Source organism: Oryza glaberrima, chromosome 3 (genome assembly GCF_000147395.1).
Source record: "Oryza glaberrima chromosome 3, OglaRS2, whole genome shotgun sequence".
Classification (NCBI taxonomy): domain Eukaryota; kingdom Viridiplantae; phylum Streptophyta; class Magnoliopsida; order Poales; family Poaceae; genus Oryza; species Oryza glaberrima.
This window is the reverse complement of record NC_068328.1, coordinates 8,005,228-8,026,625: the sequence shown is the minus strand read 5'-3', so window position 1 is coordinate 8,026,625 and position 21,398 is coordinate 8,005,228. Positions and strand designations below refer to the sequence as shown.

Sequence of the window (21,398 nt, the reverse complement as noted above, 5' to 3'; positions counted from 1 at the left end):
TTTTCAAGTACTTATTTTGACAATATACTAGCGTGGATTTGTATATAAGCATATTTATATTTTTATCCTAATAACTAATAACTGAAAATCAATTAAACTGTATATAGAAATTATTATATTTCGGTTGAGATTTGGGAACGTGAAGAAAACAAAAATTCTTAAAGATAATTGGATGTGCAGTATAAATCTTAAAGATTAAATTCAATATTATAAAGTAATATCCGTAGGACTGCTATATAATAGCATATTAATATCGCGAAAAAGAACTCACCTAGCATATGCTTAGCTAATTTGTCAAAGTTCTTATACAAGAACGCACCCACTTGTTAAGTTGTTGCACTCGAACGTTTAATTTTCAAGTTATTGCACTATATCGCACCCACCCGCCAAGTTGTTATACCGTGGATGCAATTTACTATATATATATATATAAATTTACCTATATAGGATACCCATATGGGACTCCATGGTGCCCGGGCTCCAAGGTATAAAACACACAAATTCTCTCAAATTTTTAAAAATTTTCGAATTGTGAGTATATACGTAGCTATATGAATTTGATTCATACAAATACCTAACAACAAAACAACTCAAACTAAACTTTATTTCACAATTCATTATTAAATACCTAACGAATTATATGTTTGGATGTTATATACCTAGAACCAAAATCTAACAAAAAAAAGTTAAAACTCGGTTCAAACTTGTTTGAACAAACATAGTAAAGAAGTTAAAGTTCATATCTAAACATTTAAAAAAATTTCATACTCATTCAAATTAGGTATATACTCAATTTGAATCTTGGAGCCCATACTCCATGTAGCACCAGTTAATTTACCTATATATATATAATTAAAATATATTAAAATGACAATATAATTTTAAATTTTATATGAACTTTATCAAACTAACCAATGGGTAATATTCATATTGTACTGCAAATTGTATGTACGTGATAGTATTAATTATTTTTTAATACCGAATTTTAGTTATTTCTAAATTGTATTCCTTTAAGGACTCTAGATTTCTCTACCAGTATTCTTTATTTTTAATTTTGAATTTCTAGTATTTATAAAATTTATTCCTATATGGATTCTAAACTTTCTTTCAATATTTTTTATTTTTAAATTCTGAATTTCAATTTTTTAAAAAATATACTTCTATATGGACCATAGACTTTTCTTCCAATATTTATTATTTTTTAATTCCAAATTTCCGTTATTTGTAATAGTATTTCGACTCTAGAATATTCTTCTTCTAATATTTCTTATTTTTAATTCTAAATTTTTATTATTTATAATTATATTTCGATATGGACTCTAAACTCACCTTTCATCATTCCTTATTTTTTTAATTCTAAATTCTGTTATTTGTAAATTGTACTTCTATATGGACTCTAAACTTACCTATCAATATTTTTTTAAAAAAAATTAATTTCAGTAATTTTTACACTGTATTCCTATATGCTGTCTGGACTCTTCTTCCAATATTTTTTTTTCGAAATTTAGTTATTTGTAAATTATATTTCTATATTGACTCTAAATTCTAATTTTAATCTTATTATTTTTTATTCCGAATTTAATTTAATTGTAAATTCCTTTATGGACACTAGGCTCTTCTTCAATATTTATTTTTTTTAATTCCTAATTTCTATTATTTCTAAATTTTATTTCCATATGGACTCTATAAACATATCTTTCAATATTTGTTATGTTTCTGTTTCGAATTTTAGTTATTTCTAAATGCTCTAGAGTCTTCTTCCAATAGTTATTTTTTAATTTTTAATTTTAGTTAGTTCTAAATTGTATTTCTATAATGACTCTAACATCCACTTTTATTTTCTTTTAATTTTTAGTTTCAAAATTCAATTAGTTCTAAATTGTATACCGATATGGACTCTAGTCTACTCTTCAATATTCCTTAAAAAATATCAAATTTTAGCTATTTTGAAATTGTATTTCTATATGAACTCTATTTTTTTCTTTTTCTCCGATTAATATGAGAATTTCTAAGCCGTGAGAGCGAACGTGGAGGCTTTTTTTTTCTATTACTTTAATAAGTTAATATATTTGATTGCAACCACATTGAAAAGAAGGATTTGATTCTTGTCTGTCACACCTTGTTATAGGTTTCTACCAAGTGTGATGTGCTTCCTAGCTAGCGTAGTGGCAAGGGCATGTTGTTTCAACCCTAAAGACTCATGTTCAACTCGCTCACACTTTCTTCTTAACTACTTGGCGCCATGCTTCTCTTAGTTGCCCAACGTTTTATTTGGATATCATGTGACGCTAGATATACAAGCTACTCCATATAAAACACTTATAGCTGCATATTTACTTGCAATACATACTTCTTCCGAATATGGTTTACTAATTAATTGGAAGTGCATCTAGGACCCTATTATAGGTTATTAGCTTCTACATTTAATTTTAAATTAGTCTATTCACCCGGTCAAACCCCCCCCCCCCCCCCCCCAGGCCTAAGTGATCCTTTCATTAATAATCAGGGAAACACCATTAGTTTGGTGTTGAAATTATGTATGTAACTCTAAGTACCAGGATTCAAATCCTAGTGTTCATAAATATAGTTGCATGCATCTTAGTTGGTGCAGGGACCAAAAGTTACACTTTATTTGTAAAAGAAATCTAGTAATAATGCCTATAAAATACATGGAATGGCTTGTTAAATATGCTTTTTAGTCTTTTGTGAAATAGGTCGGATAACTGTTTTTTTTCCAAACATAGTTACATTTTATCGACTTTGAAATCATCAATTAGTCACGAAGCTATGTGTTGCACGGGCTTATATTATTTTTTAGCATAAATATTAAAAGTTTAATCATGTAATAAATATGTTGTTGGCTGTTTTTTTTTTGAAATGCAGTAAATTAGATAAAAAAAGGTCCACATATGTTACATCTTGCTAACTGTTATATATTTTTGAAATTAAATTAACAAAACCCTAAATTATGAGGCCTTAAAAGTCCATGATATAAAAATTGCATATATATATATATATATATATATATATATATATATATATATATATATATATATATATATATATATATATATATATATATATATATATATATATACTTCATATAACTAATTCTTAAAATGATATAGTGCTCTACGACAAAGACGATCTATTTAATTAACATCATATTTTTATGATTCCTCGGCGTGCATAATTAGTTGGTATAGTACACCGTTAGTTAACCCAGAAAATAAATATGTTTTCGATGTAAATGTGAACATGTACCTTTTAATTAAGATCATAGCTCATTCTGGCACCATCCCTTTTAGGTAGTATATAGAAGTAGATATATAGATACTGGTATTGGTCCATTTGCACTAATCATGCGTACCACCATATGCATTGAAACTAATTGATGATGAATGTCTTTTCTCAACCTCATGGTACATGGAGGAATTGGCGCCATTATCCTCGCTCTACGACAGTCAAATCACCGACAAAATCTCAATTTAAACTCGCGCGTGCCGATTTACTCATTTTTAATTTAAAAAAATTGAGAGTGAAAGTGCGAATATATGTATAGTAATAATTACTTGGCTAGATTAACATGTGCACTATGTAATCACAAGTTCACAAAAAAAAAAAACATGTGACGCAAATGCTGCTTACCCTAAATAGAAAACCAATGCAATTTTTTTTCATACAATAAGTATATATGACGCGGTTATACAAATTGAAGGAAAATGGTTTTGACTGTGAACAGCTTGCACACGTACAAGACCCCTTAAGAAGTTAAGAAAAGCTTATATGTTAATGTGTACAGTTAGTATAACCATCAATTGAAGCTGCAAACTTAATTGTAGGAAGTATTTGCATAATCTCTCTTCTGGAACCATCCAATCTATAGTTTCTAGTACCCTATATGTAAATGTGAGAAAAAAATTCTGTAAAGTTTTACCTTGGACATATACCCTCTCCCTGCCTCTCGGGTGCACCAGGACATCGTGACGGTGTACATTATACTACCAGTTATTGCATGTATGGATGTGGTGGATATATATGTTATGGCTTTAATAGATGAGAGCATAGCATTATGATACAAAATCTGCATCACCAATTAATTAAGTAAAAATGTAGTACTAGCTAGATTCAGAGAAGTTCTATCGTGCTTAGTTTGGAGGTATCGGCTAGCTATATCCATTTTTATGAAATACACATCAAAGGTTAGGATGTTTTACACACACACACACACACATGCTTGAAATTAAGGGTTTTAGAGGTAAACTTCACTTTAAAATTAAACGTTGTCGGTTGATATATGTTTTAGGCCCTATTTGAAACATATTTTGCGTGCATTATTTAGACAGACTGCTTACTTAGTTAACTCGATAAATTATATTTTTAGAAATAAACTTTACAATATCTTAAAATAACTGGTCTAAACAATGCAGCAGAAGAATTTTATTTTTTAAAAAATATTTTAAGAAGCATGGAGGAAATAATCCGTGACAAAAAAAATCTGGAAAAAAAAGCTGAAAAGTACACGGCTTTAAGCACTGTAAAACATATCGTATTATTAGAGTTGTTAAACTACAGTAATACACTTCTAGCTACTCTTTGCACGCTCCAAGGATAATATGATCGAGTACATGAAGATCAGTAGATCACCCACATCACAATGCTAAAAATAGTTCTAGGGATCTCTTAATTAAGAAAAGTTTTATGCCAGGCCAGATGAACAAAGAGTGTGGCCTTGTATTGATTGCTGAGAGATGCCATGCAGATATACAGCACCAAGATTCACACACACAAAGCAGTACTAGTATAAAATCAATGGGAGAGAAAACTAAAATTAAAGAAATGGAAAACGGTTGTACTTGGGGAACATGTGATCCATAATCTAGCTAGCTAGCTGCATGGTATTATGATCAGCTTTGAGATAGTGTGGACTGTGGTGTGGTGTACGTTGTTTTTACTGTTTTTTTTTTTTCGTTTCGTTTTGCACATCTCATCATGTGTGGATGCTTGCTTAGATAGACCTGTTCTCTAGGATCGCCGAGAGGCTCGTGGTGCGCTGCCGCTTGAGCCCACCGCCGGCGCCCGACCCCCCGGACTCCTCGGTGGCCGACGCCGTCCGCTCCATGACGGCGCGCAGCGCGTCCTGGATGGACGCGACCGTGTGCTGCGGCGACATGGGCGCCTGCATCGCCTCCTCCTGCTGCTCGCCGTCCCCGTCCGTCCCCGCGCAGGCGGCGGCGGCGGCGCTGTCGTCCCCGGTGACGACGAGCACGTTCTTGACGCGGCCGCCGAGTGTGGTGATCTCGGCCTTGAGCGCGCGCAGCCGGAGCGCCTTGAGCGCGCGGATGAGGTCCGGCAGGAGGTCGGTGCGGTCGTCGCAGCAGAGCGACGCGCGCACGACGAGGCGCCCGTCCTCGTCGCTCGATGCGTCGACGGTGAGCTCGTCCGACTCGGTGGGGAGCGGGCACGCCTCCTCCGTGATCTCCGACGTCTGCCGCTTCAGCTCCTTGACGTGCTGGATCACCTCCGCGAGCAGCGACGCCTTGTCCGTCTGCACCCACACACACACCGCACCAACATGTAAGCGCGCGCATTGTCGATCAATGAGTAAATCACAAGGAAGAAAACGCACGGCGGCGAGAGCTCGATCAGCCAAGCAGCAGTAGTTAAATTAGTTAAACTGCTGTGTCTACCGCGTGCTAATGGGGGTGGGCGAATGGGGGGAATGATGAGATGGAACGGATGGGGGGAGGGAGTACGCATGCAGGGTGCAAAAGGGGTTAGGGGGCCGGGGCGCGGTGCGTGCCGTGGCATGCATGCCTCCTCTCCTCTCCTCTCCGATCCAAGCGTGGGACTCACACTACTCTCGATCTCTGCCAACTAGGAGCACAAACACCGCGTAATCAATTGCAAAATGCTAGTGCGTGCATGGCCTCGCAGCTAGCTTAGCTAGCATGCATGCTGTTGATGGTGCTCGCACGCACGCGCGCTTCCACAAGCGAGCCGTGTTCGTCCTTTTGGTGTTAAGTGGGGCATCTAACCATCACCACTCCCCATTGTTTATACTTCTTCCCTTGTCACGCCAACATGCGGTCGTCAAATCTGCCGTCCGCCATCTCGCAGAGTACTACTACTAGGTTATTGGCGAATCTGGAACAAATAATCCTATGTACAGTGCACTCACTAGGCACTTGGAAATCCATAACGACCTTTCAGCCTACATATAGATCTAACAGAATTTTCTTTTCAGGTAAAGAACAGTAGTAGAAAAGTAAAAGTTTCATAGATGCAAAAAGGGAGGAAGAGTGTACTCCTATATATTGTTTCCCTCGATAACGATAATGTAACGGTTTAATTAGCACAAGGCAGGCAGGGAATTAGGCTGAGTGGCATAGGATAACGTGAGTGGTTTTGGAGTAGGGGCTCGCAGAGAATATCTGGGTTGGGATTCTTGGAAGTAGGGGGAGGTAGCAAAGCAGGATCTCTCGAGATGGTCGGCTTTCTTTTTATCTTTGCCGCTGCTGCTGCCTGCTTCTACTACTACTAGCTCTCATCTGTGTCTGACACAAGCTCTCGTGTTTGTCTCTCCTCGGAGAGGCCAGCATGAACTCCTGCGCGCGTCGCAAGCTTTTCGTGTCCTTCCTGGTCTCTCTTTTGCGCGTCAACTAGGCGGCTCCCCTCCCTTCGCTTGTCTCCTAGCTCCCCCCTATTTACTAGCAGCGCTATCGGATGACGAGCCAGTGCCAGCCATGGGGTTCGCGCGTGTTTTGGTTGGGTCATGTAGTTGCACCGTGGGGATATGCATTGCATGCATGAATTTATGACGGGGATATGGACTGTACTACTACTACCTTGGTTGTGTTGGGGAGGAGGCTGCGGAGGCGGGCGAGGTGCGCGTTGATCCGCTCGCGGCGGCGGCGCTCGGCCTCGCTGTGGCTCTTGGACGCGGCCAGCGCCTTGGCGTCCATGATCTCCTGCGCGGTCATCCGGCCGAGGTCGCCGAACGGCGACGGAGCGAAGGGCGGCGGCATCATCATGCCGGCGACGTGGGAGCCGTGGTGACCCATGTAGAGCCCGCCGAGGCCGAGCGGGTCGGACGACGACGACGCGCCGCCGGAGTGGTCGTACGCGTACTGGAGCGCCCGCCGCGCGTAGAAGTCGGCGAAGAACGGGGGCGGCGGCGGGGGCTGAGGGGGCAGGGGCGGCAGCAGCGGGAAGAACGGGCTCTGCTGGCCGCCGCCGCCGCCTAGGTTGTGGTGGTGGTGGATTGCACCGTGGACAGGCTGCGCCGGCGGTGGCCAGCACATGATCGGCGGCGGCCCCATGGTGGCGCTCACGCTCCCGACGCTACTGGTCGCCTCGAACACCATGCCGGCAGCATCTTGGCACACTCCACCACCGTCTCCCCCCACCTCTTGCTCCACCACGCCGCTCGTCGGGCCACCGCAAGCCTGCTCGATCACCTCCTCCTCCTCCTCGTCGACGAGCACCCCGGCTTCTTGATGGTGGTGGTGGTGGCGGTGGTCTCCATGAGCACCCATCTATCAAATCGATCTGGAAGAACGCAACGCAAACCGAGCCGCGGGGATCGATCGATCGATTGAACGCTGGACGGGCAGCGTAGTACCCGGGGCTTGCGTGTGGGAGGGAGATGGATGCTTCTGCAGGGTGTGTCTAGGGCTACCTTTTGTATAGGGTGTGGCATGTGGCAGCATGATGCGCCTTTCGGCCTTTTTGTCTTTCGCTTATGATCTCGCCGGGCGCTCGCAAGAATTATGGCGGCCTCCCCCCTGATTATACATATACACCAAAAGGCCTCGCCTTTTCTCGCTTCATTCGCCCCCGGCCGGCGGGGGTACTACCTCTAGACCTGGCACTGACCGGCCCTGACCTGATGGTAGCTACTGGTGTTACTTGGCTGCCACGCCTTTCGATGGCTTTGTGGGGGCAAAGGCTAGTAGGGTAATATAATTACTAGGCTGGAGTAATGGAGACAGGAGGGGAAAGGGAGTGTGGAAATGGAGCTGGTCGATCAGGCCTGGAAGATGGCAAAAGGGCGCTAGCTGGGAAAGAGAGACCGAGAGCCGAGGGAAAAGGCAAAAGATTTTGCATGGAAGGAGAGAGAGGACGAGAGAGTAGAAGAGTCCTCCTACGTACAGTGCAGCGGGTAGTAGTGCTTGTGTGTGGATGGACGCCTGAATGGCTCGGTCAAGGCCCATGTTCTGCAGCACCCCGCGCTCCGCTTTACCAATCCACGCCTCCCCGAGAGACACAATCATTTTGTCTTGGAATACACTCCTCGCCTGTGGCTGTGGTGTGGTGCATGCAGCTAGCCAGCGTACGCTTAACATATTGGTTTTTACCAGAGCAGCTGCGTGGGCGCAGGATTATGTATTGAGCGAGAAAAACAAAACAGGATCCACGCAAACAGCGGGCTAATGGCAGCACTCATGCCCCATCGATCGACAACGGCATGGTTATCGAGTTCAAATCTTAGCCCATGATTAAGCTAGCTATAGAACTAGTAGCTTCGTCCAGGCAAGCGAAAACGGAATGCGATCCCCGGCCACGTCCCCGGCCCGGCCGGCCGGCGCCAATCGCCATGATGCCCGCCAGGCCCCCGCCCGCGACAACACGATCATGCCGCCGGGCTGGCCTGTGTCAATTTTAGCGCGGGACGAGGCGCAAGGGGACAAGTAGCAGCTTCCTACAGTTTCCCACCTCCCCTGATACCGCATCGATCCCTCTCGCCTTCTCCCTCGTACACCGCGCAGGCGCTCGCTTCGCCCCCCCCCCCCCCCCCCCCCCCCCCCCGCGCCGGCCGCGCTTGCGTGCTGCGTGTTCGGCACCGTGCAGTGCCCAACTTGGCGCAGGCGGGCAGGCGTAATCTCGTACCGTACGCTCGCGCGCGCGCGCGCGTCAGGCCGACGACCAGGCACAGGCGCGCGACGAGTGGCATGCGCGCAGCCCGGCTGGGCGGGCGCTGCATGCATGAGCTCATGGCCATGGACCATGTTGTGTGCATGCGTCATGCAACGTGATCCATCGCGATCGATCGAGTGGTGGTTCGAGCTAGCGCGCTCCTCGCTAGCTAGCTGCAGTTTTGTTCAGAGCTTGGCTGGGAAATGCACGCATGCATGGGGGAGAGAGAGAGAGAGTTGGCCCGAGATGGATCGAGGCAAAACGACGGGAGAGGGCTCATCATGGCGTGGATCCGCCGCATTCACTCCTCCCTAGCTAGCTCGTTGTCTCTCGCTTCTGTGTTCTTCGTTGGCTAGCTACTCCAGTATATAGAGAGTACTGGTACTACTGCGTTACTGTGCTGTGCTTGTATTTATGTTTCTCGGGTGTATCCTCACGGAAATGATCCACCTGTAGGGACGGCCCACTGCGTAGTTCCTTTTGCCGCCTCTGGGCTTCCTTTGCGGAAATTGGAAGAGCAATGTGCGTGAACTGTGAAGGCTAAAATGAAGTTCCAGATCTCCGGATCGGTCTCCACAGCTCCTTTTTGCAGGTTTTATACTCTAAAAAAAGTTCGTTTTGCAGAGGGTATATATATATATATATATTCCAGTTAGTAGGGGGCTCAAAAGTGAAGAGGATAGTTTCTTGATAGAATCAGTGGCCAGCCTGAATTAATTTTGAGCGGCCTAGTTTGGATAGTTCTGCATACCTTTATTTTAGATAGAGTTCAAGAGAGAAGCTTCGTCAGTTGGATTGGGCGTTCCGAGGTCAGGAGTATGAGGTAACTGCCCCTCTGATCCATGATGGGCTATATAGCCGGTAAGCTGTATCTCATCGGCCTAGTATGTCTTTTTTTTTTTAATAATAGAATAGAGCATCCCGGTCTTTGCTCAAAGAGCTACAGTCAATTATTACAATCTCACACTCAAAATGAGTGAAGTTCAAAGAAACTTAAAAGATGAAACCAACCATCAATAAGAAACAACCTAAAGACTGCCAACACAAGATAAAGAGTACACAATTATTGAATTCTGTTTGTGAACCTCCATCCAAAATTGACAAAAAGTTACATAACCGTTGTCTCAAGAATACGGCATGCAGCCTTTAAAAGCTCACTATCTTCCTCACACTTTTGTAGTTGTACCCAAAACCGGAGCCAATGTGTTGCCCTGAAAACTACTTACATATATGAAATAGATGGTGACTTGTCAAAAATGACATCATTCCTACTCAACCATAGAGCCCAACATATAGCAGATGCTCCTATGAGAACAAGTTTTCTTCTTTTGTTTTCCACCCCCAGAAGCCAATTATCAAAAATATGAGATATACCATGAGGAAGGTAAAGACCAAAAGAAAATTGAACTGCTCTCCATAAAAACTTTGCATAATGACACTCCACAAAAAGATGTTGAGTAGTTTCATTTTTCATACAGAAATAACATCTCAAGCTACCATTCCAATTCGTCCTTGCCAAATTATCTTTAGTTAATACAACCCCTTTAAGCAATTACCACATAAAGATCTTCATCTTAAGAGGCATCCTAAGTTTCCAAATAATCTTGTTTCTCTCAATATAATTATTGTTTATTAAGGCTAAATACATTATCCGTACAGTAAATTGATCATTTTGATGATAATTCCATCGAAAACGATCATTCAGTTGACTCAACTGAATATGCACAATAGAAGCACACAAGTTATGCCAATTTGCTAAATTCTGACCAACCAAAGCTCTCCTAAAAAAAACATTCAGCGGAACAGATCTCATAACATTAGCAATTGAAGAATTCTTCCTTCGAACAATGGCATATAGAGACGGATACTTATCTTTAAAAGCTATGTTACCTATCCATTTATCTTCCCAAAATCTAGTTTGTTCCCCATTATTCACAATCCAGGAACCCATATTTAAGAAAGTATTTTTAACTTTCATGAGACCTGACCAGAAATGAGAATCCCCTGGTTTCCTATCAACTTGAGTTATAGAATGGTTAGAGAGATACTTCTTTTTCAATAAGTCCTGCCAAACCCCTTGCTCATTTATTAACTTGAACAAACATTTACTCAAAAGACATTTATTTTGGATCTCCAAATTATGAACACCTAAACCCCCTTGGTCTTTGGGTTGACAAATTATATCCCATCTTGTTAGTCTATATTTTTTCTTATGATCATCACCTTGCCAAAAGAAACGTGATCTATAATAATCAATTTTTTGAAGAACTCCCTTTGGAATCTCAAAAAAAAGATATCATTATTTTCCGTTGGAATAAATACATTATTTTTCCTCCCTCATCTCTAGCCCTTGATCGAATCGCATTCCTTAACCACAAATCCGGTGAAAATTAACTCCTTCGATGGTTTTAGAGAAGTGGTTTTGCTGACGTGCTATGTTAACTTGGTCCAAGTATGCTGACATAGCAACTCAATCGTCAAATGACTTAAAAATAGAAATGGATTCCACATATAATTAAGTGACAAGAATAAAAACATAAAAACAATGGAGCCTACTTGTCAGCCCCACTTCTCCTTCTCTTCTTCTTCTTCCTCTCGCAGTCAAAGCTTGCACGCGCGGCGATGGCGGCTACGGAGGCAAGCGGTGTGGCTAGGGTGGGAGGGAGTTGGGATAAGGGGTGTGGATGGGCGTTAGTGAACGGTGGCGGTGGTGACAATTTCTCCTCCCCTCCCTCTCCCTACTCTCTCTCTCTCTCTCTCTCTATCTCTCTATCTCTCTCTCCCAGCGGACAGAAAGACATCGATGGCGACGGGGGACGGTGGGTTGGCGAGGGCCGCGTTGTGCCCACGACAGAGCCCCGCCACATCGCCCATAAATCTCAGTTGCGTTGCCCGGATCTAAGGAGCAGTGGAGTTGCAACAATCGATTCCTCCTAACGACGCAGCGAAAAACACAATGACTGCAACGGAGACATCGTAATCCCCGAAGATAGGCCAATGGGAGGGGATCCGGTGACGAGGAGCGCACGAAGTGGGTGTTGTTGCCTAGTAGGAGGGGATCCGGTGGTTGCCACTCTATTAGTTTCGCACCCTATGGAGGCTGGCTCAATAAGAACTAGTTGTGGTAGGAGGTGCGCATCCAAGCATTGAAACCGCCACATCAGCGTGCGGCAGCCTGGTAGAGCTCATTATCGCCGGGATGGGAGGGGGAACAAGAGGTTGGGGATGGGAGTGGAGGGGGAGGGGAGGAGAGGACCGCGGATGACCATGTCATCGTCAACCGTTGTCACACTCACCGATAGTCGCTCGAGTTCATCCTTCGGCCGTCTCTGCCATTGTTGCCCCCTTCTCGTCGACCGCTGCCTTCCCATGGATGAGCTGGCGAGCTTGTCAACCGCCACTGTCAGAGAGAAGGAGGAAAAGAGACTGACATGTGGGTCCATTATTTTCTAATTTTTTTCACTAACATGTGGGTCCCATTAAAATTTTTTATTTTTATTTTAGTGGCACAGGTTCCATTTAGTTTTTTATTTTTATTTTAGCGCCACGTAAGCGCCACATCATTGTCACATAAGACAAAAACCAAGTCAGCATGCCATATGGATGCCACGTAGGACAAAAACACTAGCCGAACCGCCGAGGGACTCGATTTACACCGGTTTTCAAAGATGGAGGATGCGTTATATCCAGTATTGCGATTTGAGAGACATGATTCCATTAAGGGCAGAAGTTGACGGATTGAGAGACGTTTCTATTGTTTTCTGCACACACACTTCCCGAAATACTAAACGGTGTGTTCTTTCAAAAAAAAATCTATATGGAATAGTTGCTTTAAAAAATCATATTAATCCATTTTTTAAATTTAAAATAATTAATATTTTATTAATTATGTGTTAATGGCTTACCTCGTTTTGAATATCTTCTTAGTCATTTTCCCCTTCCTCTCAAACACAGCCTTATTCCTTTGGAAAAAGTCCACTTTGACTCCCTTAATTATCGGCGGAATCTAATTCGTGACCCTCAACCGCAAAACCGGATAAGACGACTCCCCAAACTATTGAAACCGGTTCAATTTGACTCCCTCAGCGGTTTTGGAGGGCGGTTTTGCTGATGTGGCGCTGACGTGTCGATGTTGACCTAGTATTCGTCTCACGTGGCGCTTACGTGGCATTCAAATTAAAAAAATATATGTGGGACCCATCTGTCATTCACACAGAATAAAATATATTGTGGGACCCACATGTCATCCTCTCTTATCTACCTTCTTCAACCTCCCCCTCTCTTTCTCTCTCTTTTTGTTCGCGAGCGTGGGATAGGGGCCGGCGGTGGGAGGGTGGGCGGGCGAAGGCCGAAGCAGGGTCCAGATCGTCGGCGGCAGCGGCGGACGGGAGCCGGAGCAGCGGTGGCCGGCGCCTCCTCCAACCCCATCCCGGTTAGAGTTCACCCAGCCCGGAGCGGAGTCCCCCTCGCCGCCTCTCTTTCTCTCCCCCGCGAATCGTCGACGTCCTCGCCCGTCCCTCCCCACGGCGCCGTTGCCGCCCCGCCTCGTCGCTCCAGGTGCCATGGAGCTCGCCGCGCTCTGCACCGACCCCGTCGTGCTCTCCGCCGCCTTCCTCTGCCTCCTCCTCCACCTCTCCCTCCGCTCCTACTGACCGCCCTCCCCCGGCGGTGGCTGCAGCCTCCCCCGGGACCCCCGAGCGTCCCCGTCCTCGGCGCGCTGCCGCTCGTCGGCCTGGCCCCGCACGCCGACCTGGTGTCGCTAGCGTGCAAGTACGGGCCCGTCATGTACCTAAAGATGGGCACCTGCGGCGTCATGGTGGCGTCGTCACCGTGCGCGGCGAGGGCGTTCCTACCGGTGCGCCGCGATGAGGCTGGCCGGCTGCTGCGCGGCATGGTGGAGGCGTCAGCCGCCGGTCGTCATCCCGCCGCCGCCGACCACACAAACGGGGGAGAAAGAGATGAGGGAGAGAGAGGGAAGAGGAAGATTTGGCCCCGCCGCTGCCACCGCCGACCATTCCCTCGACCGCCGCCGCCGCTGCCCTAGACCCCTAGTGTCGCTTGCCTGCCGCCGACCGCCGCCGCTTGTCCAGCTCTCGCCCTTGCAGACCGGTGAAAAGAAGAGAGAGAGAGAGAGAGAGGATGACATGTGAGCCCCACATGTCAGTGGGTCCCACAATATTATTTTTTGTGTGAATGACATATGGGTCCCATATATATATTTTTTAATTCGAATGCCACGTAAGCACCACGTAAGACAAAGACTAGGTCAGCATCGACACATCAGCGCCACATCAGCAAAACCGCCCTCCAAAACCGCTAAGGGAGTCAAATTGCACCGGTTTCAATAGTTCGGGGAGTCGTCTTATCCGGTTTTACGTTTGAGAGTCACGAATTAGGTTCCACCGATAATTAAGGGTGTCAAAGTGGACTTTTTCCTATTCCTTTCCCATTGGTGCCCCTAGCCCATTGGCACCGCGAAAAAGTTTTGGCCCAATTATCGGTTGGCCAGATTTGCATCGATCTGTTTGGGCTGGCCCATGTGTAAAGGGTAAGATGAGCTAATATCTTTCTGCGTTTTTTGCTGCTGGACAGGCCGCTTCCGGCATCGGCGATTCGGCGGACTTAGCGAGACTTTGCCGGCCGGCAAATTTCGAGCTGGGCTCTCGACGCCAAACCGGCGGTATATGCGGCATTGCGGGCGGCTGATGCTATTACGGCAGTACGGCTTACTCTAAGTTTAGTCTTGTATGCACGCGAAATATCGATAGTAGACTTTGTACTACTTCCTCCATCTCAAAATATACCTATTTTTAATATTGGCACAGGTATTAAAAAAGTAGATGAGAATGATTGTAGAAAGTATATGATTGTTTAAAAAGAGAAAGTCGGTGAAGAAGAATGGTTGTGATTAATTGACAGGAAGAGGTAGGTGGAGAAATAACTTAATTTTGAGACAATGTACTATGCTAGAAATAGCTATATTTTAGAGCATCTCCAATGGTCTATCTAAATCTGACTCTCCAAATGTCTATTTGGTCAACTTTTCATCTAATTTGGCAAGTCAAACTCGTGGTTTACTCCAACTGCCTCTCCATCTACTATCTCCATTATAAATCTATTACAAATGGGACCCATATGTCAGCCTATACTACCATTTTTCCACCACATTCCCCATACATCCCCTTCTTCCTCCCTTCTACCTCGGATGTAGCAACGGCGGACAGCGGAGGCGGGCGCGCGAGGTGGCGGCGGACGGCGGCGACTCGTGGGCGCGGGAGGCGGGCCAGGGGACAGCAGCAAGCGAAGACGGCGCCGAGCCAGCAGGCTGTAGCGCGCAGATTCACTCCTCACCGGCCTCCCTCGCTCCTCTCTCACCGCCACGCCCTCCATCCCTCGCCGGCGCGGCTGGAGACGACGCGGACGGCGGCGGCGGTCGCGGCTGGGGACGACGCGGACGGCGGCGGCGGTCGTGGCTGGCTCTGGTGCCTCTCTCCTCTGTGCCGTCGCCGTCGTGCGGTTCGTAGCCGTCGCCGTTCACAAGTGGCGCCGTCGCTGCCTTCTTGCTCTAGCCAGGGGAGATGGAGAGAGATGGGGTGGAAGGTGGAGTGGTGGGGCCCACAAATAGCTAGGCAAAGAGACTCTCCAAGTTTGGCTAGTGAGGGGTATGATTTAGCCATCCGAATGGTTTGGCTAACCACATAGAGAGGCTCTTGGAGAGTTTTTTTTTTTATACTTGCTAAATTTTAACTTGGCGAGTCATTTAGCCTTTCTATTGAAGTTGCTTAGAACGGAGGTAGTAGAATGCAGTGTTGAGACCCTGCCGCCCTCACGTTTGACCCAGCTCAACCTGCAGCGGTGCAGCCGAACCTGGTCTCACGTGAACTCCCCGTCTGACCCGCCGGTAGTAGAAACTTCTCATCGTTTAGCTCTGTTTTTCTTCTTTAAAAAAAATATAGATCTGGTTTGAAAAATGCTCAAACATTTAGGTTATATTTGAAGCAGATTATTACCAAGATTAACTACTTGATTTTACAGGAATGAAGTAGATTATAACAAGTCATCTAGACAATACAGTTTAAGAATTTTTTTTTTGAGAAAACATAATTTTGGAGTTGTGAAGTACATAATCCTGGAGCTCCAAATAATCTCTCATGGAGTAGCTGGAAAATTTATTTTTTTTCACTACAAGAAAGAAGAGCTGCATTGTGTGACGTAGCCCTACAGTGATCCTACATGTACCAGCCGGCCATCCTAAAGAGTGATGAGAAGCTAGTCGTGTATACTGGCGGTACTGCGTAGTGCGTACGTAGGGACATTAGTATACTGGAACATGATAAGTGGCCCTGCAGCCTGCAGGCCACCCGGACCCCGGAACTAAGTACTCCCCTATAGGAGTACCTAGCCAAACAATAACAGATGCTTTACTACAGGAGATGATACAGAGTACTCCATAAAGCTAGCATACTCGCTGTGTCCTAAAATAAATCAAGCTAAGATATAATATACTCCCTACGTTCTATAATATTCTTATACTGTTTGACCACTCGTCTTATTAAAAAATTTGTGCAAATATAAAAAACAAAAAGTTATACTTAAAGTACTTTGGATAATAAAATAAATCACAAATAAAATAAATAATACTCCCTCCGTCCCACAATATAAGGGATTTTCAGTTTTTGCTTATAACGTTTGTCCACTCGTCTTATTCAATTTTTTTTTGCAGATATAAAAAACAAAAAGTTGTGCTTAAATTACTGTGGATAATAAAGTAAGTCACAAATAAAATAATTAATAATTTCAAAAAATTTTGAATAAGACGAGTGGTTAAACGTTGCAAGCAAAAACTCAAAATCCCTTATATTATGGGATGGAGGGAGTAATTTCAAATTTTTTTAAATAAGATGAATGTTCAAACAATATAACTAAAAAGTCAAAATCCCTTATATTATGGGACGGAGGGAGTAACATTATCTATTGATGTTTTATGTCAAGTTTGTTTGTTTTGAAATGGAAGGAATAGCTGCCATACTTTGCTTGTATTGTTATCAAGGGAAAATTGAAACCATGCCATTACAATTTTATAAAATTTAAGATATACCATTCTGACCCACATGTCATTGACTCATGTGGGTCCTACATATCATTGAGATACCGATGACATATTTTAAATTTTATAAAATTATAATGGCATGGATCAATGCATAGGAAGAGAGTGGAAGTACGAATCGAACAGGACAACGTACGTCATCAGTTGTTCTGTTATCTCACCGGTCAAAATTAAATCAAGTACTGCCCTCGAGGGATATCTGTTGGCAAATACTACAATATATTTTTAATTTTGATTGAGACTTGGAACCTGGCAAATATGGTATTTTAGCGCGATTAAATATCTTCATGAGGCTGATTTTTGGTGGAGATATAACCGTACAGGGACTGGACAAGTTCTGCTTCGCCCAAATATCTGTACGGAGTAACCTTATAGAGTTACTCCGTGGTTACTTTCCTATTGTTCTAAGTAATGCACGCGGTACAATGTTCGTGGGAAAAGGTTCTCTATTGATGCAAACGTTGTACTTAGAGGATATGGATAGAAGAAGAGGGAAAAACCAAAATAAAATAAATAAAGAAAAAAATAAGTCGAAGATAGAAGAGCCCAAATTCCAAATGATGTCCACTGTCCCAAAATAAGTATATCTAATATAGGATGCAACATATTCTAGTACTGGTGATCATGTTAGCAACGGCAGCCTAGGAGTCCAGGCTTAAAAATCTCTTCGGCGACGACGGCTCCAGGGGTAGCAACGGCCTGGGATAGCGGCGGCCTGAGTGCTGGCGCAAGGTTCTCGGCAAGGAGGTGAATGTGGGTCCCGGTGGCGGCGGTGGTAGCCCTAGTGGCAGCGGCGGCCTGGGAGTTCGGGAGGCGGAAAAGAATCCCGTCAATGGCGGCGGCCCTATGGGCGGTAGAGGAATCTGGCGAAGCGAAAGTGGATCTCGTCAGCTTGTGTCTTGTCAGCTAGTTCTAACTAGACGACGATGAATGAAGGTGGGCTAATCGGCGGCGCGTGACGTTAGCTCACCTGAAGCGGTTGAAAATGGCACTAACGGAGATTCGCAACAACGACACACTAGGGGCAGTGGCGACTAGGCGATTTCCACTCATCGAATCTGGCTGTTTGAGAAGGTGATGTCACGAAGCAGGGTCTAAGGTAGTAGGATTTTCGTTTTTATGGTTGTGTGTTCTCTTTCTTGTTGAGATGTAAGTCAAGTGCTTTTGTATTTTGTTTTTTGCTGTGTATATATCCTTTATGGATATTCTAGCTGGATTAACGAAAATTTATTTCTAAAAAAGTAGCTTTTTAGTTCTAGAATATGTCACATCATATACTATGTGTAATTATTTTGGGTAAAGGGAGAATGAATTAGCTAACTTTTCGTACAGTTTGATCCAACACCGTTGCTACAAAGCCTCCTTGCTACTTGAAGAGGATTCGGATCCTAGTTGTACTTGCCACGGTGCCGCCTAACAGGCAGCCGTACCTGCCTGCGACTCGATCTGATTTGTCCACGTTGCGTCAGATCCCCGTCTCGCTCGCCTCGCTACTTTTATACTCCCCTCTCAGCTTTCCCAGCAAATGCAACGCTCGTACTCCTCGCATCAACAGCCTCCCTCCACCGCTCTCAAAAAAAAAAAAAAAAAAAAACAGCCTCCCTCCTCCCTCCCGAAGGCCAAAGCTACCCTCCATCAGCTACAGCAAGCGACAGGCGGCGATCGCCTGCGGTCGTGCGCGCGTGGCGTACGTGCGGCCACCGAGTAGCGGCATCTGAGATGGTCCTGCGCCGGAGACAGAGACCGGCGGCGGCGGCTGCAGGTGGGCTGCTCGGGCCGTGGCTCCTCGTCGCCGTGCTTGTATACTCCTCGTTCCTCGGCTCCACCGTCTTCTTGGCAGTCGACGCCGCCCGCACGTCGGCGTTCGTGGCCGTGGCGCCGCTACCGATGGCCCCCTCGCCATCGCCGACCGCGGCCGAGCTTGTCGGTGACAGCAAGCGGAAGGTGCCCACCGGTGCAAATCCGCTGCACAACAGATGACAATCATCGAGCGAGCAGCAGCTGGGAAGGTGAGCGACGCAGCGTTCGGTAGCATGTGAGAAGCGAGGAACAAGCGAGTTAAGCTGTCAGGGAAGCCATGCATATGAAGAAGCTAGCTAGCTACTGCTGCTCCTTGGTGAGACCGTAAGAGAGCAGAGAGCAGCCAAGCGGAAAGGGGTGGCGGTGGAGAGATCGGCAATGGCGCGACCGCCGCCACCGTAAGCTTCTGATTCTGCTTCTTTTCTTCTCCACACTTTTTTTTTTGTTTCTCTTTGATCTGTCGAAGCTGTGATCCGAGAGGAGAAATGAAGCTGAATGAGAAGGGTACTGTGGAGTGCCACATGCTTTACGTAGCTAGCCACAGCTAGATATACTATGCTCTTCTTGTTTTTAGCATGTCATGGTTGCGAATTGATCAATGCTTCAAGTAAAAACGTTCATGTACTCATTTGTTTCTTCTTTTCTAGCAATAAAAATGCACATATATGTCTATTCTGTGCATTCTTCTATACATGTAACTTTAGGATCGATTACATTGGAAACTTCTTCAAATTAGACGATTTTTTAGATAGTCCCTTAAAGAGCCTATATATGCTATCTCTATTCAACTCGCTCTTAAATATACACAGGAATACCAATTTGTTGACAAAACAGGCTGGTCAATGTAAACACCTTCGCCTGCCACTTACATATAGGCTTACACTAGCTGACTTCTCCAATCTCTAGCAGCAGAAGTGCTGTGTCAACGGAGGGGATAGCTATTTTTTGTCCGCAACCTTATTTTGGTGCTAGATTTTTACCAACGTAGTGTAAGATATTGTTAGCTGACAGATATTGCACATGTTCCTGCAATACATGTCTGTCAGTGTGTCATTTGCGCGCTCGCTGGGCATCCTTCGCGAAGATGAGAAAAGACGCATTGTACGTGTATGCCTGCACGCGAAGCCGTTAATTGTATTACTCCATCCGTTTCGAAATGTTTAACACGGTTGACTTTTTAGCACATGTTTGACCGTTCGTCTTGTTAAAAAATTTTTGTGAGATATGTAAAATTATATGCCTACATAAAAATATATTTAACAATGAATCAAATCATAGGAAAAGAATTAATAATTACTTAAATTTTTTGAGTAAGACGAACGGTCAAACATATAATAAAAAGTCAACGGCGTCAAATATTTCGAAACAGAAAGAGTACGTACGTATACCAGTGTGGCAGTTATTAGTGGCCACCGTCCTGCAGGAACAGTCCAAAGTGAGTCCTATGGTCTGATACAGTAGCACTAGCTTCGTCGACGTCCGTTGCGACCGTGGAATTTGACTTGATCATTTTAATCAGAGATCGTTCAGACACCCAAGGCCAACTGCAGATTAAAAAAACGCATCAGTCTTTACGCATACAGTTCCAAACTCCAGTGCTGTTCTCAAGGCCGGAAACGGCGACCAATACCCACATGGCTAGGAATTCAGTAGTACCAACTGCAGTACACAAACAACAATAGTTTTAATTTCCATAGCTGTTTCCAGATTAAGATCACACGTTATATACTATATACACTCAACTCGCGGTTTGATATCTAATTTAAATACTCTCTCTATATATTATACTACTGTAAATTGATCCTTGTTTGGAGTGCATCTATTCCGTTGTTCAAACGGAACCATCTTTCTGGGATTCAACGTTCATAGGGAAGCATCTTGTGGCCTTTTCCTCTTGGCAGCGCACTCGATCGTGCGGGTCTTTGTATGCAGCTAGCGAGCCTAGAGCGTGTGCGCTTGGGCAACTTAACGCACAAGACGCCGGAGAAGGTGCGCTCATGTCGCTTCAGCTAGATCCATATCTCCCCTTTCTCCCATCTACACCTGCACTAACCACGACGCATGCGCTGCGCGCCCTATCTTTCACCGATCGATGGATCCGGGTGCATCCAAGCTCTAAGTCATGATCTACGAGAGCTTAATCTTAGTAGTACTAGTTTAATCCAAGGTCAAAATGGACTGGTGAGCATAGGAGTGCGCACACTTTTGTATTTCACCGCGTCTGCACTCTGCAGCACTGCATATATAGTCCTGCACAGTTCAAGATGGAGGTAAAAACCTTGACAAGATGCTTAGGAAGAGTAGTAAACCTTAGCCACGATGTGATAGCTATCTCGGTTCCAGATTTGTACTAAACATGAACTAATTAGCCCTTTGCTGAAGATGCTTTGCAAGATTTGACTGTCGTGGAATCCCAAGACAGGGTAAGATAATGGTTAGGAATAGACTAACAAAATTTGAAGTATTGCCTCAGGTACCATTCTAAAAAAAAAGTATTGCCTCAGGTTAACGCAATGTTTTTGTACTCCAGTCATCAGGTAGCTTATGTGCAAAGGAAGAACATTACAACATA

The 21,398-nt window shown here is 44.7% G+C and overlaps 2 protein-coding genes across 2 annotated transcripts; one reads left to right on the top strand and one right to left on the bottom strand.

The window, feature by feature from the left end:
• Window positions 1–4,919: 4,919 nt before the first annotated feature.
• Window positions 4,920–7,825, bottom strand: LOC127765977 (transcription factor bHLH30-like). The gene is made up of 2 exons (XM_052290963.1): window positions 6,849–7,825; window positions 4,920–5,548 (listed from the first exon to the last, which is right to left on the bottom strand). Exons 1-2 carry the CDS (start codon window positions 7,536–7,538, stop codon window positions 5,009–5,011), a joined length of 1,230 nt encoding a protein of 409 aa, XP_052146923.1. The 5' UTR covers window positions 7,539–7,825; the 3' UTR covers window positions 4,920–5,008.
• Window positions 7,826–18,573: 10,748 nt separating this feature from the next.
• Window positions 18,574–19,566, top strand: LOC127768574 (uncharacterized). Its single transcript, XM_052294182.1, has one exon. It carries the CDS (start codon window positions 18,746–18,748, stop codon window positions 19,004–19,006), a length of 261 nt encoding a protein of 86 aa, XP_052150142.1. The 5' UTR covers window positions 18,574–18,745; the 3' UTR covers window positions 19,007–19,566.
• The last annotated feature ends 1,832 nt before the right edge of the window (window positions 19,567–21,398 follow it).

Coding starts and splice junctions, on each gene's coding strand:
- LOC127765977 (XM_052290963.1), bottom strand. CDS start 7,538: ATGGGTGCTCATGGAGACCACCGCCACCACCACCACCATCAAGAAGCC. Junction 5,549..6,848: donor TCCTCCCCAACACAACCAAG/GTAGTAGTAGTA, acceptor GTGTGGGTGCAG/ACGGACAAGGCGTCGCTGCT.
- LOC127768574 (XM_052294182.1), top strand. CDS start 18,746: ATGGTCCTGCGCCGGAGACAGAGACCGGCGGCGGCGGCTGCAGGTGGG.